The sequence below is a fragment of the Quercus robur genome, chromosome 12 (assembly GCF_932294415.1).
Source record: "Quercus robur chromosome 12, dhQueRobu3.1, whole genome shotgun sequence".
NCBI classification, from domain to species: Eukaryota; Viridiplantae; Streptophyta; class Magnoliopsida; order Fagales; family Fagaceae; genus Quercus; species Quercus robur.
Window position 1 is genome coordinate 12,109,976 of NC_065545.1, and position 17,983 is coordinate 12,127,958.

Sequence of the window (17,983 nt, forward strand, 5' to 3'; positions counted from 1 at the left end):
CACCAAAGAAGATAATATAGTTTTTGACTTTTTTTCTTTGGCCAAAAATCAATGTAATCATTGTGATCACGTCTAGTGGATAAGTACAAATTGAAATACAGTATATAATTAATTCGTTGCACGAATAGAAAATTGACAGATCATACCCAAGAGAGTATTACATTAATATCATGATAATCCTTCCACGTCATTTTCCGTAACTTCAGCCCACCGACTGTCGGGCCTATTGACACGTGTCAAATTCCAGTAACGTAAACCGAATTTAGTAACACGCGTCAGCTTCGAATTCGTTTCTACTTAGAAAAAAAAACTCAAGCTTTTTTTAAAAAAGGCGGTAATCACATCTGCGTAGGCTCAACTTCAGATCAAGACGACCGACTATTCAAAAAAGAATAACTACAAAACAAGCAATCCTCTATTTCAGCCGTTTGATTAAACAAAATTAGATCTGACGGCTGTGAGTAGCAATGTTACACACACTATCAATTTGAAAGTAGAAGATATTTTTAGACGAGGGTATAAGAGTAATTTCGAAAATTATTAGAAAGCTCTGGAAGGAAGAGAATTGTTCAGAGCTATAAATACAACGCGCTTTCGAATTCTCTTTATCAAAGTTTGTTTCTCTCTCTTATCTTATTTTTCGAACTCTGTTTCTCTCTCTGTCTCTCTAATTTGCAAACTCAAAACGTCGGCGAGTCACCGCAAAGGCGAGTCGGAGCTACGAAAACTGAGTTGGATCAATCTCAAAGTGTTCGAATTGGCGACCGAGACGTCTCTCTCCGCGGATTGAAAGTTCGTCATTCTGTTGTTAATTCGTATAATTTTATACTATTTTCTTTCAATTGATCGTGTTTTGAGTGGCTCTATTTTTTTTTATAAATTAGTTCTTTTTCAGGTAATGAAATTATCGATTTTTATTTTTATTTTTGTGTTCGTTAGATTTTGTTTGGTTTCTGAGAAAATTCAGCTGAGGAGAGAGAAACTGATTTGAAATCTTACATTTTCTGGTCTAGTTGCCTAGATAACGAAATTTAAAGTTTCTTTTTCTCTGGAACGATTACACGGAGAATATAAGGTTTCAAAGCTCTGGATTCCTTTTTCCCTTTAACGCTAGGTTTCTCAGTGGCCAAACAGTACACTAGGGTCAAATTGATGAAATTGGATAATTTAGAGTGTCATTGTTTCCTTCTGTGCCTGCGTGTGTGAAAGTGAATTTTGGTTGAGCTATGATTGTGTATGAAATTGAATTGCAATGCGTGGATTGCTGTGGATGTTATTTTTGGTTGAAGTAACTGTGAGAATTTCGCATTCAATCTGTATCTTAATTTTTCCGGTCATTTACCATTCAAAGTTTTTTCTGCTAGATTACGGCTGATTTATGCTCCATTCAAAGATTTTTCTGCTAGATTATGGTTGTTTAATTTCAATTAGTGTGGTGATATGATTGTCTTGGTGCATTTTCTGTGTTAATTATATACTGTTACATTTTTGAATGTCTAGTTTATGTTTACATGTTGTATGATATTTAAATCTACGCGGGAACGCGAGTTATATCATGTGTTTGACGCGTGTGGTGATTTCCTGTTTCAGTAGATTTTTTTTTTTTTTTTTGGTTTGTCATTGCGTGATACGCTGTTGTTTGCAGTTGATATTTTATGTGGCAAATATCATTTGTAGTTTTGCGAGCATATTAGGAACTTCTTCGATTATGTGCATTCTGGTTGGAAGTCAATAAAGCAGTTCCTTAGTAGGGTTGATATTGCTCCAGTAATCTTTCTAGGAAAAACATCCAGCGTTTCATTTGACTTTGATTTCGTTAAATTAAATATTATTAAGCAGATATGGTAGTCGAAATTATGTCTGTTTTCGGTGTATTGAATTCTTTATTAATGGAGAAACCGACACCGCAGCTGAAATGGTCTTCCTTGAAGGTGTTATGAAATAATTACGTTGCATCATGATAGTATTGTGTTTGGAAACAACAACTCATCATTCAATGGGGGTATTATTAGGATTGATTTAATTAACAAAGAGAGAACCTTTATAATGGCAATGGCATAGGGAATTTAGAAACACACCCTAATTGCATGTGTTTTTTTTCATTTTCTTGCTAATATGTCTCAATATTTTGAATCTCTAATTAAGAGGAGGAGGAAGAAATGGGGGAAGGAAGTAAACTCCAAATATGATCAGAACAAACATGGCATCAAGTAGTGGAAAAAATAACTTTGGAAGTCGGGGTAAAATGGCTTTTTTTTATTTGGAAGTAGCTTTATGGACACATAAAGAGTCACTGCAAATATAAATTGAACGAAAATGAATTCTTGAAGCAACTTACTGACTTAGGAAGCTGGGGGTGAAAAAGCTTTTTGTTTTGGTAGTGTCTTTATGGACACAAAATTAGGTACCGGAAAAAATATACATTTTTGTTTTGGTAGTGTCTTTATGGACAAAAAATTATGTACTGGAAAAAGAAACACCACTACTCAATAACTCAGCGTTTCTGTAACTTTGCTCAATATATCTTGTGATATTTACAAATTCTTTATGAACGTTTGAGGCATTTTGGATTGTAAGTGAGGCTAACGGCTACTACAGCTGTTCATGCTAATGGCAGTGAAAAAGTAAATTGAGAGGAATAGCATAAACAACTATTCTATTTCTAGTATGCTATCTTGTGTTGACTGTCTAAATAAAAGCCGGCTAATAAAGAGCCACTTCTTTTATGCCCCGTGGTCTGTGCTCGGTCTTTCCATCTTCTTCTCTTACCAAGTATAAGTGTTTGGGTGTGGGGCTAAGGCCGGGATTTAAGTCTCTAGGGAAGTGCTTTACACAAATATACACTTAGGTTACTAGGTAGAATTCCTATCTTGTATTAAAAAAAAAAAAAAAAAACTTCTCCTTCTGTGTACCCTCCAAAAAGAAAAATCATGCTGGACAAACAAACAGCATTTGTTAGGTTCCACTATCTCTGCTATTCAATAGGAACCCTTCACACTTTCATAAACTCTAGAGCGGGCCACTATAAAGTGTAAACATACCTGGGAAATGGGCAATTAACTGCATCACCTCTTTTAGTGGTCCTTAGTTTCATTGCTCCACCCTTACCAAAATAGCATTAGGCCTCTCTGTCCCCTTTCTAAATCTTAAACTGTTATTGAAACCTATCAATTTTACAATCCATGTCAGTAGAGAGAGATGATGCTCCACTAATCTGGGTAAGGATTGTATCTTCTTGGATATGAGGATTGAGGAGCCTCAGTCTTGGAGGATACTGATATCTTCTGGCAATCAGACCTTAAACCTATGACAATTGTTGTGGTTCAAGACTCAATTAATTAGATAATGGGAGGATTTTTTAAGACACAGATGAACTGAATTGTGACTAGGGAGAAGCCTCTCAAGTCCTTTAACATAAGGTTTTAAGATTGTGGTAAGTACAGTTCTCAATGGAGACTTGGTTCAGATATGCCAATTGAGGTAGGCTTGTCCTTGTCGGACACTCAAAATGACACTTTTCTTCAATCTCACTTACCCTTCAATTTCTTTTTTGCTTTCTGGAGCGCATTTGATTGTGTGATGTATTGCTTTTACCTTAGGTTGGGGCATCTATTGGTCGTATCCAGTATAGTGGATTTGGTTCCAATCAAGAAGTGATCATGCCAAGCTATTCGTTTCTATAAAGTATACACAGATGGAGGCTCTGGAGTTCCGTTATATGGGACTCTTATAGATCTACTTGTTTTGATGAATCCTTGTCTTGGAGTATTGCTGATTGGAGCACTTCAACCTTACTTGGATTATGTTGTTGCTGATTTCCATTGGTCTGCAGCTGTGTAGAAGAAATCAACAGTAGCATGCGGTGTTTGCCTGGCATGGTCGGGTGACTGAGACTGTCTTTCAAAGTTTTAGAATGATTCCTAACTTTTTCCTTTATGCAGGTGCTTTAGGCTTATTGCAAGATTCTAGATAATTTATGATTCTATCCAAAGTATCCAATGGGGGAACTGGCTATGGCAATTAATCATTCTGAGTCTCAACAATTTGCGCTTCAAGACATACAACATATAGCCTTCAAAGGGAAGGAAATGGAAGCTGTCTACTCTGAACAGTCAAATCAGGATTGCACGATTGCAGAAGAATCATCAGATTCTACAAGAACTGCTGAAGTATTTGAGAAAGGACTTATGCAATATGGGTAAAGTCTTGCTCGTTTAGCTGCTTGTTTGGATTTGCATCTCCTTATCTTTTCTATTTTTATTTATTTTTATCTAAATTATTCTTTTCTATTTTCTTGATATTTAATACTTGGCAACATTTGCAGATGTTCACATTATCGGCGAAGGTGCCGCATTAGAGCTCCTTGTTGCAATGAGATATTTGATTGTCGTCATTGTCATAATGAGGCAAAGGTGAGTTAATTGGTCATCCTCAAATAATTTTTTGTGTTTTTTTGTGTTTTCTTTTTTTGTGTTTTTTTTTTTTTTTTTTTATGAATATTTTGTGATTTTTTAAGTATCAATGGATTTTAACTTTTCTGTTGTTGTACAGAATAGCATTAATGTTGATCAAAAGCATAGACATGACATTCCACGCCATCAAGTCAAACAGGTAGAAATCATTCACAAGTTTACTAGCTTTTGTTTCTGTGGCTTTTCTATGCATTCTTTATGGTTTTGGTACCTCTTTGACACTGACAAAGTATTCCTTGTTAAATATTTTCAGGTGATATGTTCACTATGTGGCACCGAACAAGAGGTGAGCACAGATTACTTTGTATTATTGTTTTCCATCAGTCCTTCATAACCACTTATAAAAAAGGGAATGCAATATCACAGAACTCTATGAATTTAATATTCATAAAAGTGGCTTGCTAGTCAATTTGTGTACCCATAGTTTGTACTTTTAACTAGGAGATGATCATAGTTGAAGACAAAAAACAAAGTAGTCTACTCAATTTAAAAGATTTATTTTCTTTTAAAGATATTTTTTTTTTGGTTGATCTCTTAGAAGTAACTACTTCTATCTAACTCAAGTTGCTCATTGTGTTGGTTGCTGCTACTACAGGTTCAGCAAGTATGTATTAATTGTGGTGTCTGTATGGGGAAATACTTCTGCGAGACTTGCAAGTTGTTTGATGATGATGTATGTAATCAATCTTTTCCTTCAACCTCCTCTCCCAAAAAAAAAGAAAGAAACAAGGACCTAGGCATGGTTTTCGATTCCGTGCTGATTCTGTGCATCAACTTGGTGTCACAGATGGTGTACTGAAACATAAGTACCCATTAATGAAAGTTAATGACAATTGTGTAGACATGGATTTTGTCCTTGTTACTTGGTCTTATTTCAGCCCTGTTGTCAACACTCATGATATCTTTTACATTAGTAATTCGTATTAAGGAATTGATCTAATTACTTGTCTTGTTTTTCATATGTTGCAGACATCCAAGAAACAGTATCATTGCAATGGCTGTGGAATTTGCAGGTATGCTTGGTCATGTCTCAATCTGGTTAGGCCTTAGAGCATATTTAGGGAAGAAAGAATTACAGCTGATCATAGTGAGAGATTCAGTAGAGTTAAAGAAAGAGACCAAGAATCTAAAAGATGAAAAAAAAATAAATAAATAAATAAAGATATGGTGTGTTGGCATAGCCCTTCCCCAAATATGTATGTGGGTGCGAAGAGCCCCAGAAAGTGGAAATGCTAACCCTGTAATCAAGGGATTGCTTATCACCATTGCATCTCCACAACTTTTAGGAGATACTGCCCCCCTAAAGTCCCCAACAGCCAGCACGTAATCCTCCTTTAATATTTGCCATCTATTTCATCATGCTTGAATTTCTTTTCTGGTCATAACCTATATTTTTATATTTTGTGACAGAATTGGAGGGCGTGAGAACTTCTTCCACTGCTCCAAGTGTGGTAAGCTACTATTGTCTTATTATTCTTATTACCTAAAATCCTAGCTGGGAGCTTATGTGTTATTATTCCATGCGTTATGTTATCTAATTGTGCTTATCATATATTTGATTATGATGAAGGTTGTTGCTACTCAATTATGTTGAAGAACAGCCACCCATGTGTAGAAGGAGCTATGCATCATGACTGCCCTGTTTGCTTTGAGGTAATACACGCTAGCTTCCTCTCATTTTCTAGTTGATGTAATATTTATTCTGCATGATCAAAGCTGAATTGCAAGCGTGATAATATGTTGATCTGCAGTATTTATTCGAGTCAAGAAATGATGTGACTGTTTTGCCATGTGGTCACACTATTCACAAATACTGCTTGAAGGAAATGCGGGATCATCTTCAGTGAGTGCTGGCACTTTTTCTTTTTTCTTTTTCTTTTTTTAACTATAACCCTTTTTCTGTACAAATCTTACTGATCATCTCCATATTGTGTTCTTCATTGAACAGGTTTGCTTGCCCTCTTTGCTCAAAGTCTGTTTGTGATATGTCCAAGGTATGGGAGAAAATTGACATGGAAATTGCATCTACACCTATGCCGGAACCTTACCAAAATAAAATGGTCAGTCCTGTCTCTCCCTCTCTCATGTTGATTTTAATCAACTCAACTAAGCATTAATCTCAATGAATCGACATCACTTTTGAGTCCTTTGTTTATCAACTAATTGGGGTTTGATATCTTTCTCTCTTTTTCACCATTCGCATTGTTCAGAAGTAATCACATTTAAACCAGAGCTCTATACAATTTTCTATGCCATTCTAGCAGTTTAATATCTTTATGGAAACCCTGGTTCAACCTCATGTTCTTAGTTTAGGAAGGGCCAGGAAACCTGCCATACAGTTTCGCACATTTTTCATTCAATCCTCTGGTTGAAGAGGAACACCTGAACACTATCAATGGCAATTACTATTTATGAGAATCTGATGGAAATACTGTTTTGCAGGTTTGGATCCTTTGCAATGACTGTGGTAAAAAATCGAAGGTACAGTTCCATGTTGTGGCTCAGAAATGCTTGAACTGCAAATCTTATAACACGCGCCAAACACGGGGCTGAGCAAGTGGCTATGGCTAGACCGTTACAATGAAACTGGCAATGGCAATGACAACTGCAAGTGTACTCAAATCGAATGCTTACAGGGATTTCCCTTCACTGTTTCAATTACCTGAGTCATATTCATGGATAGAGGGAATTGTGGTCCTCCCTTGCTGGGAATCTCTCACAATCGATCCTGTCCTGCAGCTTCTCCACCAGAAGGATCCCTCATGATCCACATGCATGTTATCCTATGCATTTGTAAACAACCCCAACAACCCCCCCCCCCCCCCCCCCCCCCCCCCCCCCCCAAACGATATTGTTCTCTTGTATTTAAAGAATGCCATCTATGCTTTTATTGCCATCTACTTTCTTGTTTCCCTGCACTGGTATGGTGCAGACTGCTCGCCTAAATAATTATCAAATATTATCAAAATTTTACTTATCTATTACCATTTTAATAAACCTAAACAGAGCACATTGATGTTAAGTAAATACAAATAACGAATAACCTAAATGGGGATTTATTTATTTTTAAATACAAACTAATGGTATCTAAGTCTCTTCGAGTATCTTATTAATTTTTTGGGTGTATGCAATCTTTGTTTCATATACACTAAGTTATTATAGGAAGGAATTCTTGGGAGATGGCTTTAAGGTGGGGGCAAAAGATATTTTGAATTTAGGATCTTATAGACATCATGAAGTCTTAAGAACAATTAAACAAACCATTTGGTAAGGCTAAAAAAGAAGATTGTTATAACAACTTGTATACATACAAAACTAATAAATTCATTTTTTATAGTTTAATGGCTTGTTTGGAAGTCTAGAGAGGGAGGAGAGTAGAGGGGAATGGTTCTCCTCTACTTTGTTTAGATGTTTTTAAAATTAGTAAGAGGGAAAGAAGTAATTAGCATTTTTTCTTGTTTGGATGTTTTAAAAATTAGGATGGAGAGGAGAGGAAATTATTAAAATAGACAAATTTACCCCTATTTGAAAATGGACTTGTCACATTGGTCTATTATTAATTTAGAAATGGTAAATTGAAAATTTTATCTAGTCAATAATTTATCTACTCTACTCTCCCTCTAAATCTCTTCAATTTGGGGGAATTAAAAATGAGGGGTTAGAGGTGATTGAAACCTTTTCAAACTTCTCCTCCTTTTTCCTTAAAAAATTTCCAAACAAGGTAATTGAATTACTCTCCCTCCCTCTACTCTACTCCCCCTCCTTTTTTAAACTTCCAAACAGGCCATAAGTCTATGAATTGAATGAACCAAAGTGACTGAAATGGACAAAAAATTATATGCTAATGACATGAGCAGGGTATCAATTTACGCTTCAGTTTTTAGATATTACTATTGACTAATTTATGTTGTGCATAAAAAATTTGCATTGATGTGATAATACATATGCACTATAATTAAGTAGCATTTCTCCACTATATAAAGATTAGAAATCTATAAATTATTCTCTTAAAAAAAAAATCTATAAATTATTATGAATAGCACAAAAAATTTGCATTAATGTGATAATATATAAATGCACCACAATTAAATAGCATTTCTCCTCTATGTAAAGATTATTCATCCATAAATTTATTCTAGAGCAGATTCCATATATATATATATATATATATATATACACACATAAATTTACTCTACTATTATCTCTCAATGTGAGCATATCCAATGATTATTACAAATTTACAATCATCTCCTAGAAATCTGAAACTACTGCTTGTCTCTAATATATTTTTCATCACTTATGAGTGTTAGTTTTCTTGTTGGTGAATGGTCAATCCATTATTGGCAAAACACAATATCTTAACAAAGAATCCTTGACTAGGAAAAGACCCCATGACCCCAAGGTTTTGTTCATTTGTGGATCAAAGTCTTTATTAGTGGTCTCAATGCGAATGCAACTCCTTCATTGTTAGGTTCGTATGGTTATGTAAAAATGCATTAGTTCTTATTGGAGGCAAAGAGAAACCTAGTAATGGTTTGGTGGTCAGTCATATAGACACACTCCACTTATTGGAGGCAAAGAGAAACCTAGTAATGGTTTGGTGGTCAGTCATATAGACACACTCCATAATCTACCATAGCTAATGAGTTAATAGACTATAATTTTCTACCAATACAAACTTTGGAACCTAAAGGCTAGAAAATAAAATGAATTGAAGGGATTATGAAAACGATGTCTTTCTTAACAAAGTACAAATACATGAATGTCATTGCTCCGTATTGATGCAGGATTGTTAAAAAGTTCAGCATTATACTAGGTTTCTTGATGAATTCTTGAATAAGAGTTGATGTTTAAGAGTTTAGGTTAGAAAAGAATGAATGATGATGGGTGTTTTAGGACTGAAACGGGGGATAAACAAAAATAACATAAATATGTCACACCTAGGTCTTCCAAAGTATCACACCTAGAGTTCCTTGGCATCATACCTCAGAGAAGTTTGTAACACACAAACAAAACTTAAAATGAGCTGCTGAATTTTATTAATCAATCACAATATTCTCCAATAACATAAAAACAAAAGAGCCTTTATATAGAGGTTATAGTTATTCTTTTCCTAATAAGACTTGGACTCTAAATAGTCTATTCTTAGAATGAATAGAAATACTAATAATAAAAATTAAATAAAAGACTTAATAATACGTAAACATAAAATAAGACTCATAGGCCTTTGGTATGGCCAAAGATAGCCCTTTCCAGATTTCTAAAAATTACCAAATTGCCCTTATTCTAATAGAACTTAATTAAAACTGATCCAACAGCAACTAAACAATAAAATAAAACTAAGGTCCCACGAGAATGTCCCATCATCTGAAACATCCCAAATTAAGGCTTGAGCATTAGAACTAGCTTTTTGCCTCTTATAGGTCTTCAAAGTGAGCTGCCACTTATGTTCCCCATCATCTCTCCCTAACTTGGAAATTCTTGACATCGGCGAGAAAAAAGAATGATAGCTCTCATAAAGGTCAGAGTTGATATGTTGAAATTCTTCAGCAGTAATTGAAGTACACTCTGAAAGAAAGAGGACGATTCTTTATTTAACCAAATACTTTTGATACCCACCTCCTCTTGTCAACACAATTTGATCATCAAGAACATCGTCTATGTCTTCCTTTGTGTGAGGGGCTGGAGGCAAGCGAACAATAGCCCGGTCCTCATCTTCATGATCATAATGTCCTGGGTACATTGTCAAATCTTCAACGTTAAACACGTTACTAATACCCATATTTGATGGCAATTCAAGGACATAAGCATTAGAGCTTATTTTCTTCACAATCTTGTATAGGCCCACATAGTTGGAATGGAGCTTTTTGTAAGTACCCTTAGGAAATTGCTCAGGTCGTATACGAACCATAACCATATCTCCTTCTTCAAAATCAACAAAGTGTCGTCGAACATCAGCGTTAGCTTTGTATCGCTCGTTACTAAGTGCAATCTTTCTTTTCACATCATCATGAATCTCCCTTATATGACTAGCAAATGATTCAGCTTCAGCACTTGATCTTGCACTTGGAGGTAAATTAATCAAATCAATGGGCTTTCTAGGTTGCAGCCCAGTAACAACCTCAAAAGGACTACGACCAATAGATCTGTTAATAGAACTATTATAGGCAAATTCTGCAATAGGAAGTAGTTGGTCCCAATTAGCAACATGACCCCCCACCAAGCTTCGATTCATAACTTCTCTTTGGCCATCAATTTAGGGATGGAAAGCAGAAGAAAACTTAAGCCTTGTATTTAGCATCCTCCACAAAGTCTTCCAAAAATAGCTCATAAACTTGACATCTCGATTAGAAAAAATAGTTTTAGGCAACCCATGTAAGCAAACATAACTTCCTTTAGGAAAAGTGTAGCGATATGGACAACATCTGATGTCTTTGAACAAGGAATAGAATGCACCGTTTTTTAGAACCTATCAACCACCACAAATATAGCATCATGACCCCTAAAAGTTCTTGGAAGTCTAAGGACAAAATCCATGCTAAGATCCTCCCGAGGAATATGAGGTACCGGTAATGGTGTGGAAAGACTGGTGTTCTTCTTTCTCCCCTTGGCTAATTGACAAATGCGACAATGAGACACAACCTTTGCAACACCTTGATCAAAGCCGGTCACCTGTACGGCCAAAGAAGTAAGTATATAAACTACTTGACTCAAGACATCTGTGGCTCTAGCTTTGTGCCTGAGAACAAAAGTATATTCTTACAAAAAAGAATCCCACTTTCCATGTCGATAATTCAGTTTCTTTTGAGAGTTGATATATTTTAAAGATTCATGGTTTGAAAATAAAACAAATTCCTTGTAAATGAGATAATTGTGCCAATAACGAAGAGCTTGCATGACAGCATAGAACTCCTTGTCATATGTTGAATATTTCAGTTTAGCATTAACTTCTTGTTGAAGTATGCAACCAGATGTCCCTCATGGCTTAGAACACCTCCAATCCCCACATTTAAAGCATCAGTCGTGAGAGAAGTCTAGTAGGCGAAAAACAGTTGCTTCTGTCATTAATTTCTTTACTTCCTTAAAAGCTTTGTTTGCTGCCCCTATCCCAGAAAACTGTCCCCTCTTTAAACAATCTGTTATAGGAGCCATAATTGTGCTGAAATGTCAAATAAACCTTTTATAGAAAGTCGTCAAACCATGGAAGCTACGAGCTTCAAGTAAATTAGCAGGTTTAGGCCATTCCAAAATAGCTTTAACCTTTTTAGTATCAGATTCCACACCTTTAGATGAGACAACAAAGCCCAAAAATACCACATGAGATGTCATGAAAGAACACTTTTTATGTTAAGATAGAATTTTTCTTGTGTAAGAATCCTCATTACTTGTTGCAAATATGCGGTGTGCTCTTCTTTGGTTTTGCTATATACAAGTATATCACCAAAATAAACAACCAGAAACTTGCCAATAAAGGGTTAGAACACTTGTGTCATAAGCCTCGTAAAGGTACTGGTGCATTGGAAATGCTAAATGGCATATAACCATCCATTTATAGAGACCATCCTTTATTTTATAGGTTGTCTTCCACTAATCTCCAGGCCTTATTATGACTTAGTGGTAACCACTCTTAAGATCCATCTTTGAAAAAATAGTAGAACCTCCCATCACATCTAACATCTCATCAAGTCAAGGTATGGGAAATCAATATCTGATAGTAATCTTGTTAATTTCATGACTATCAACACACATGTGCCAACTACCATCTTTCTTAGGTGTAAGTAAGGTTGGAACAACACATGGGCTAAGGCTCTCATGAATAAAACCCTTTGATAGCAACTCCTTAACTTGCCTTTTAAGCTCTTCGTGTTCCGATGGATTCATACAATATGCAAGAAGATTGGCAGTTGTGACCTAAGTACCAGGTCAATGCCATGTTGAATGTTATGCATTGGTGGCAAATCGTTGGGCAATTCATTTGGAGCAACATCTAAAAATTTTGACAGCAACTTAGACACTTCTAGAAGTGTTTCTTGAGGTGTTGTGGGGGCTAGATTGCTCGTTTCTTTGGCCATAACAGCAAATACAACTCCACTCTTCCTGCTTTCTCTTTCAAAATTCTTCTTGGTTGGAACACATAGATGTGTGCTTTGAGCTTTAGCAATAATACCAAGCATTTTCTGAGTTTCAACAACATCCTTAGTCTTGATCTCTCTTCTTTGTTTCATTTGCTTTGCAATCATAGGCTTCAACACAATTATCTCATTGTTGAACATGAATTGATACGTATTTTTCTTTCCACTATGGTACACATCTCAATCATAAAGCCAAGGGCGACCCAATAAAATATGCATTACAGTTATAGGAATAATATCACACCAAATAGAATCATTATATTGTGCACGCGAAATAGAAACCAAGCATTGTTCAGTTACCAGAATAGTGGTGCTATTTATCCATGCTACCTTGTATTATTTCGGATGTGGTTTCGTTGGTAGCTTCAACCTCTCCATAGTAGCCTTAGAAACAACATTCATGCCATTGCCACCATTAATAATAAGCATCCGAGCTTCAATCCCACAACTTACTGTGGTCTGAAATATTGAAGTACGCTTCCAATCCTACTCTTGCTTGGGTGCAGCAAGGATATGCCTAACAACCAAAAGAAGCAATGTATCTTCTTCCACTTCTTCAAAATCATCAACATTTAAGGGTCCAATTTCGTTGCCCGAGTCATTACCCTCTCCATCTTCCAATTCTTCTTTGGGCATTGCCATGCCATGCGTCCCTTTTCCCAACGCTTAAAACAGTGATCCTTACCTTCTTTCCTCTGATCACCAATAGCAACATTCACTTTGTAGTTGGGCTACATAGTAGGTGCCCTAAGGTCAATTTTCCTTAAAGGTGTCTCCCCGGCTTGGGAAGGAAATCTTCTAGTAAGGGGCTGCTTTAAGTGCTTCTCAATCTTCAGGGCCAATTAGAATGCCTCATCAACTGTGTAAGTTCGCTGGGTAATCATTTAGCTATGAATGTCAGCCCTTAACCCTAACTTAAATCAAGCCAAAGTCTGTTGTAGAATCTTCAACTCCTCTACACCGAATTTTCAGCTCCTCAAATTTATTCATGTATTCAACTATTAACATATTCCCTTGTCTAAGAGTAGTTATTTGTTTGAAGAGTTCATCCTCATAATTGCAAGGCAAGTACTTTTGTTCTAGTGTGTGCTTTGTGTCATCCCACTTAACAATTTGAGGCTGCCTAGCGCCTCGGTGATCATACTCTACTCCTGTCCACCAAATCTGAGCTTGTCCAATAAGTTTCATAACAGCAAATCTGACATTCCTCTCGTTGGACATGTCATACCAGTCAAAATATCTTTCTAAAGAAGCAAGCTAACTATTAACATATTCCCTTGTCTAAGAGTAGTTATTTGTTTGAAGAGTTCATCCTCATAATTGCAAGGCAAGTACTTTTGTTTTAGTATGTGCTTTGTGTCATCCCACTTAACAATTTGAGGCTGCCTAGCGCCTCGGTGATCATACTCTACTCCTGTCCACCAAATCTGAGCTTGTCCAATAAGTTTCATAATAGCAAATCTAACATTCCTCTCGTCGGACATGTCATACCAGTCAAAATATCTTTCTAAAGAAGCAAGCTAGTCTAAAAATACTTGGGGATCAATTCTTCCTTCAACATTTAGTACTTCTACACAAATTTTCTTTGTTATATCTCCAGCCTCATCACAATACTCACGTCCCTCGTAATAATTTTGTTCCATCAGCTCTTGTTCCAGTTCCCAAAGTGTAGGGTGAGGCCTTTCAAAGGCAGTCCTACCTTCAACTTTAACATGAGAAGGTGAGGTAAGATCTTCTCCTTGCTATCCAAATTTCTCCTTTGAGGGCTTCTCCTTATCCTTGACACCACTGCTTGACACAATAGACTTGTGGGCTGTAATTTCACTATTGTGAAAGACAGCAGCTTGCAACTTTCCAATTGTCGCTTCTAAAGCATTAACTTTGTCAGCCATGGAATACAATAAGACCTGCCTTTACTAATCAGACATGTTTTCTCTATAAGGTTAACCACTCCTAGTTGTCATGGTGCTGATTTAAGCTCTAATACCAATTTGATGCAAGACCGTTAAGAATTTCAACACTATACTAGGTTTTTTGATGAATTCTTGAATAAGGGTTGATGTTTAAGAGTTTAGGTTAGAAAAGAATGAATGATGATGGCTGTTTTGGGGCTGAAACAGGGGATAAACAGAAAATAACATAAATAAAACACTAGGCAATCACACCTAGGGTTCCTAGGCATCACACCTCAGAGAAGTTTCATCACACAAAAAAAGCTTAAAATAAGCTGCTGAATTTTATTAATCAATCACAATATTCTCCAATAACATGACTACAAAAAGAGCCTTTATATGGATGTTATAGTTATCCTTTTCCTAGTAGGACTTGGACTCTAAATAACTTATTCCTAGAATGAATAGAATACTAATAATAATTAAATAAAACACTTAATAATACGTAAACATAAAATAAGACTCATGGGCCTTTGGTATAGCCAAGGACAACCCTTTCCAAATTTCTAAATATTACCAAATTGCCCTTATTCTAATAGAACTTAATTAAAATCAATCCAGCAGCAACTAAACAATAAAATAAGACTAAGCAAGGTCCCACGAGAGTGTCCAAAACATCCCAAATTAAGGCTTGAGCATTAGAACCAACTTTTGCCTCTTATAGGTCTTCAAAGTGGGCTACCACTTACGTTCCCCATCACTTATGCTACCAATGACTAGTGTTTTTTTTTTTTTCTTGACACAAATTATGAAATTATGTGAAAACAATATATCTAAATTATTACTAACTAATAAAAAGTTACAATTTTATATTCAAAGTTAAAATATTTCTTTGTCAATTATATTAACAAAATCACATTTTTATTATATAGTGTTGGAAATAAGCCAAAAATAGAACTATAAAAAAAAAATTAAATGAAATGTTAGGTTTTGTAATCACTTTAAAAGATTTAAAACTGCTAGTGTTTATAACTGCCATATGTTCATCATAATCATAACATGAAGCCCCCTACTACAGTCAAGGAGCTTAAAAGCTTACTCGGTAAGCTTTCATACATCCGGAGGTTCATTCCTAATCTAGTCGCCCTCACCGCTACCTTCACCCCCTTACTAAAGAAGGGAAGGCCTTACCATTGGAGTCAGAAATGCCAACAAGCTTTCTCCCAATTGCAACACCTTATGACCAAGCTACCAACCGTACGTGCATCCTCATCAGGAAAGCCCCTTAAGCTCTATTTGGCTACCAACAGTGAGGCAGTAGGGGCATTAATAGCCCAAGAAGATCAAAAGGGGGCTGATCAGCCAATTTACTATTTTAGTCGGATGTTGAAGGATGTTGAGACTCGATATTCAAGAGCTGAAAAGGCTTGTCTCTCTCTCATATATGATGCACAACGATTGCGACATTACTTTTTGGCTTATACGGTTTACCTCATGACAAAATCCCATCCTATACGCTCCCTCTTGCGGTGCCTCGTTCTTTCCGGAAGGCTAGCACAATGGCTCTTGCAGTTGTCCGAATTCGAGATCATCCTTATCGTCCCTACAGCTGTAAAAGGGCAGGCTATAGCTGATTTACTAGCATAGTTCCCAGGAGAAGAAAGCTAGGATGTTTTTGATGGAGTCCCTGGAGATCTACCGGAAGTGTCAATTGTTGAAGCAGCCAAAGCCAAGTGGATTCTTAGGTTTGATGGGTCCTCCACTACTACTGAAGGAGAAGCTGGAATAGTCCTAATCAAAGAAACAAGGGAAGTAGTAGCTATGTCTTTTAAACTTGACTTCCTTTGTACCAACAACATGGCTGAGTATGAAGCATACCTCACAGGCTTGGCAGTAGCACGTGAAATGGGAATCAAACACCTTAGGGTGATTGGAGATTCGAACCTAGTTGTTTGTCAAGCTAAGGAAGAGTTTGCACTCAAAGAGCCGTTATTGGCACCATATAGAGCAATGGCCCAAATGTTGGAAGATTCCTTTGAAGACTTCGATATCCAACACACTCAAAGGTCCGACAACCGTTTTGTTGTTGCATTAGCCACTTGGGGGGCTAGGATTAGTTTTGAAGGCACCACTACTGAAGTTACAATCATAAAGAAACCTGTTCCAACCATACAGGTGTTGAAGGAGGAGTTTTTCGATTAGCCACTAAACCAAGCAAATTGGCAGTCACCCGTAAAAAAGGCGCTATTGTCTCCATCAAGCAAAGAGCAACTAAAATGTTTCAGAGATTACACTTTGGTGGCAGGGGAGTTATACAGAAAATTTCTAGGAGGAGTCTTGGCAAGGTGCTTAGGCCTAAGTGAGTCTGGCAAACGACTAAGAGAAGTCCATGAGAAATCGTATGGTTCCAACGGTACTGTAAGCCTCTATAGGCGCCTCCAGCAGTCAGGGTATTATTGGCCAGACATGGACAGACAGGCTGCCAACATCCAAAGTTAGTGTGAGAAATGCCAACACATCCCCAGCCATGAAGAGTCATATGCTATGTTCACCTCTAACGATTGGCGAATCCCGTTTCTTGAATACCTCATAGAAGGCATTTTACCCGACAATCGGGATGAGGCATATCGTTTAAAAAGGATGGCGACTTACTACTTTGTGGAAGGAGGTATCCTCTTCCGAAAAGGGTTCAATAGGGAGCCCTTAAGATGCTTGGGGACCCCTGAAGCACAATTTGTCATGCAAGAGGTTCACGCGGGTGAATGTGGAGATCATTAAGGCAAGAAACAACTTCTCCAGCAGCTGCTTAACCTTGGGTATTTTTGGCCAACCATAAAGCAAGACACGACCAAGCATGTGAAGACTTGTGGCACTTGTCAAGTCCATGGAAGCATGATCCATACTCACCCCACTAGTCTCCAAAACATGACAACGTCATGGCCATTTCACACTTGGGGGCTAGACTTGATAGGCCCAATCAATCCACCATCCAATGGCTATATTTGGATATTAGTGGCTATGGAGTATTTCACAAAATGGGTTGAGGCGATCCCGTTAAAGAAAGCTACCGGTCCAGTTGTTGCAAATTTCATCCGTGAGCACATAATTTGTAGATTTGGCATTCCCCATAAGATTGTCAGCAATAATGGCACTCCCTTTGTCAACCAAGATGTCCTTAAACTACTTGACCATTGCCACATTAAGCATAGAAAGTCTACTCCTTACTATCCCCAAGGCAACAGCCAAGCGGAAGCGACTAACCGAGTATTGTTGAGAATTCTCAGCAAGAGGGTCCACAAATATGAGGGAGGATGGAGTGAACATTTGTTGGAAACCTTATGGGCCTACCGAAGTTTAGCAAAAACTGCTACTAGTTTTTCGCCCTTTTCCCTTGTGTATGGCATCGAGGCTATATCACCAGTTGAGCTATTAATTCCTACTCCTAGGGTAGTTTATGGTCAAGAAATTGAGATGAATGTAGCCACCT

The 17,983-nt window shown here is 36.9% G+C and overlaps 1 protein-coding gene across 4 annotated transcripts; it reads left to right on the forward strand.

Moving 5' to 3' along the window:
- The first annotated feature begins 569 nt into the window (after positions 1 to 569).
- On the forward strand, positions 570 to 7,449 carry LOC126708680 (probable E3 ubiquitin-protein ligase RZFP34). 4 transcript variants are annotated; one of them, XM_050408540.1, is made up of 12 exons: positions 570 to 792; positions 3,942 to 4,198; positions 4,325 to 4,412; positions 4,552 to 4,611; positions 4,726 to 4,758; positions 5,068 to 5,145; positions 5,442 to 5,485; positions 5,883 to 5,923; positions 6,043 to 6,125; positions 6,224 to 6,315; positions 6,421 to 6,532; positions 6,915 to 7,449. In XM_050408540.1, the coding sequence occupies exons 2-12, from the start codon at positions 3,999 to 4,001 to the stop codon at positions 7,023 to 7,025; spliced, it is 942 nt and encodes a 313-aa protein (XP_050264497.1). In that variant the 5' UTR covers positions 570 to 792; positions 3,942 to 3,998; the 3' UTR covers positions 7,026 to 7,449. The 4 variants fall into 4 exon arrangements, with proteins under 4 accessions (XP_050264497.1, XP_050264494.1, XP_050264493.1 ...); XM_050408537.1 differs by having other exon boundaries at positions 605 to 3,878; XM_050408536.1 differs by having other exon boundaries at positions 605 to 3,480; positions 3,600 to 4,198.
- The last annotated feature ends 10,534 nt before the right edge of the window (positions 7,450 to 17,983 follow it).

Bases quoted from the DNA above. Each gene is read 5' to 3' on its own strand.
- LOC126708680 (XM_050408540.1), top strand. From the start codon at position 3,999: ATGGGGGAACTGGCTATGGCAATTAATCATTCTGAGTCTCAACAATTT. The intron at 4,759-5,067 runs GTGAGCACAGAT...CTGCTACTACAG, and splicing joins TATGTGGCACCGAACAAGAG to GTTCAGCAAGTATGTATTAA. The intron at 5,146-5,441 runs GTATGTAATCAA...CATATGTTGCAG, and splicing joins GCAAGTTGTTTGATGATGAT to ACATCCAAGAAACAGTATCA.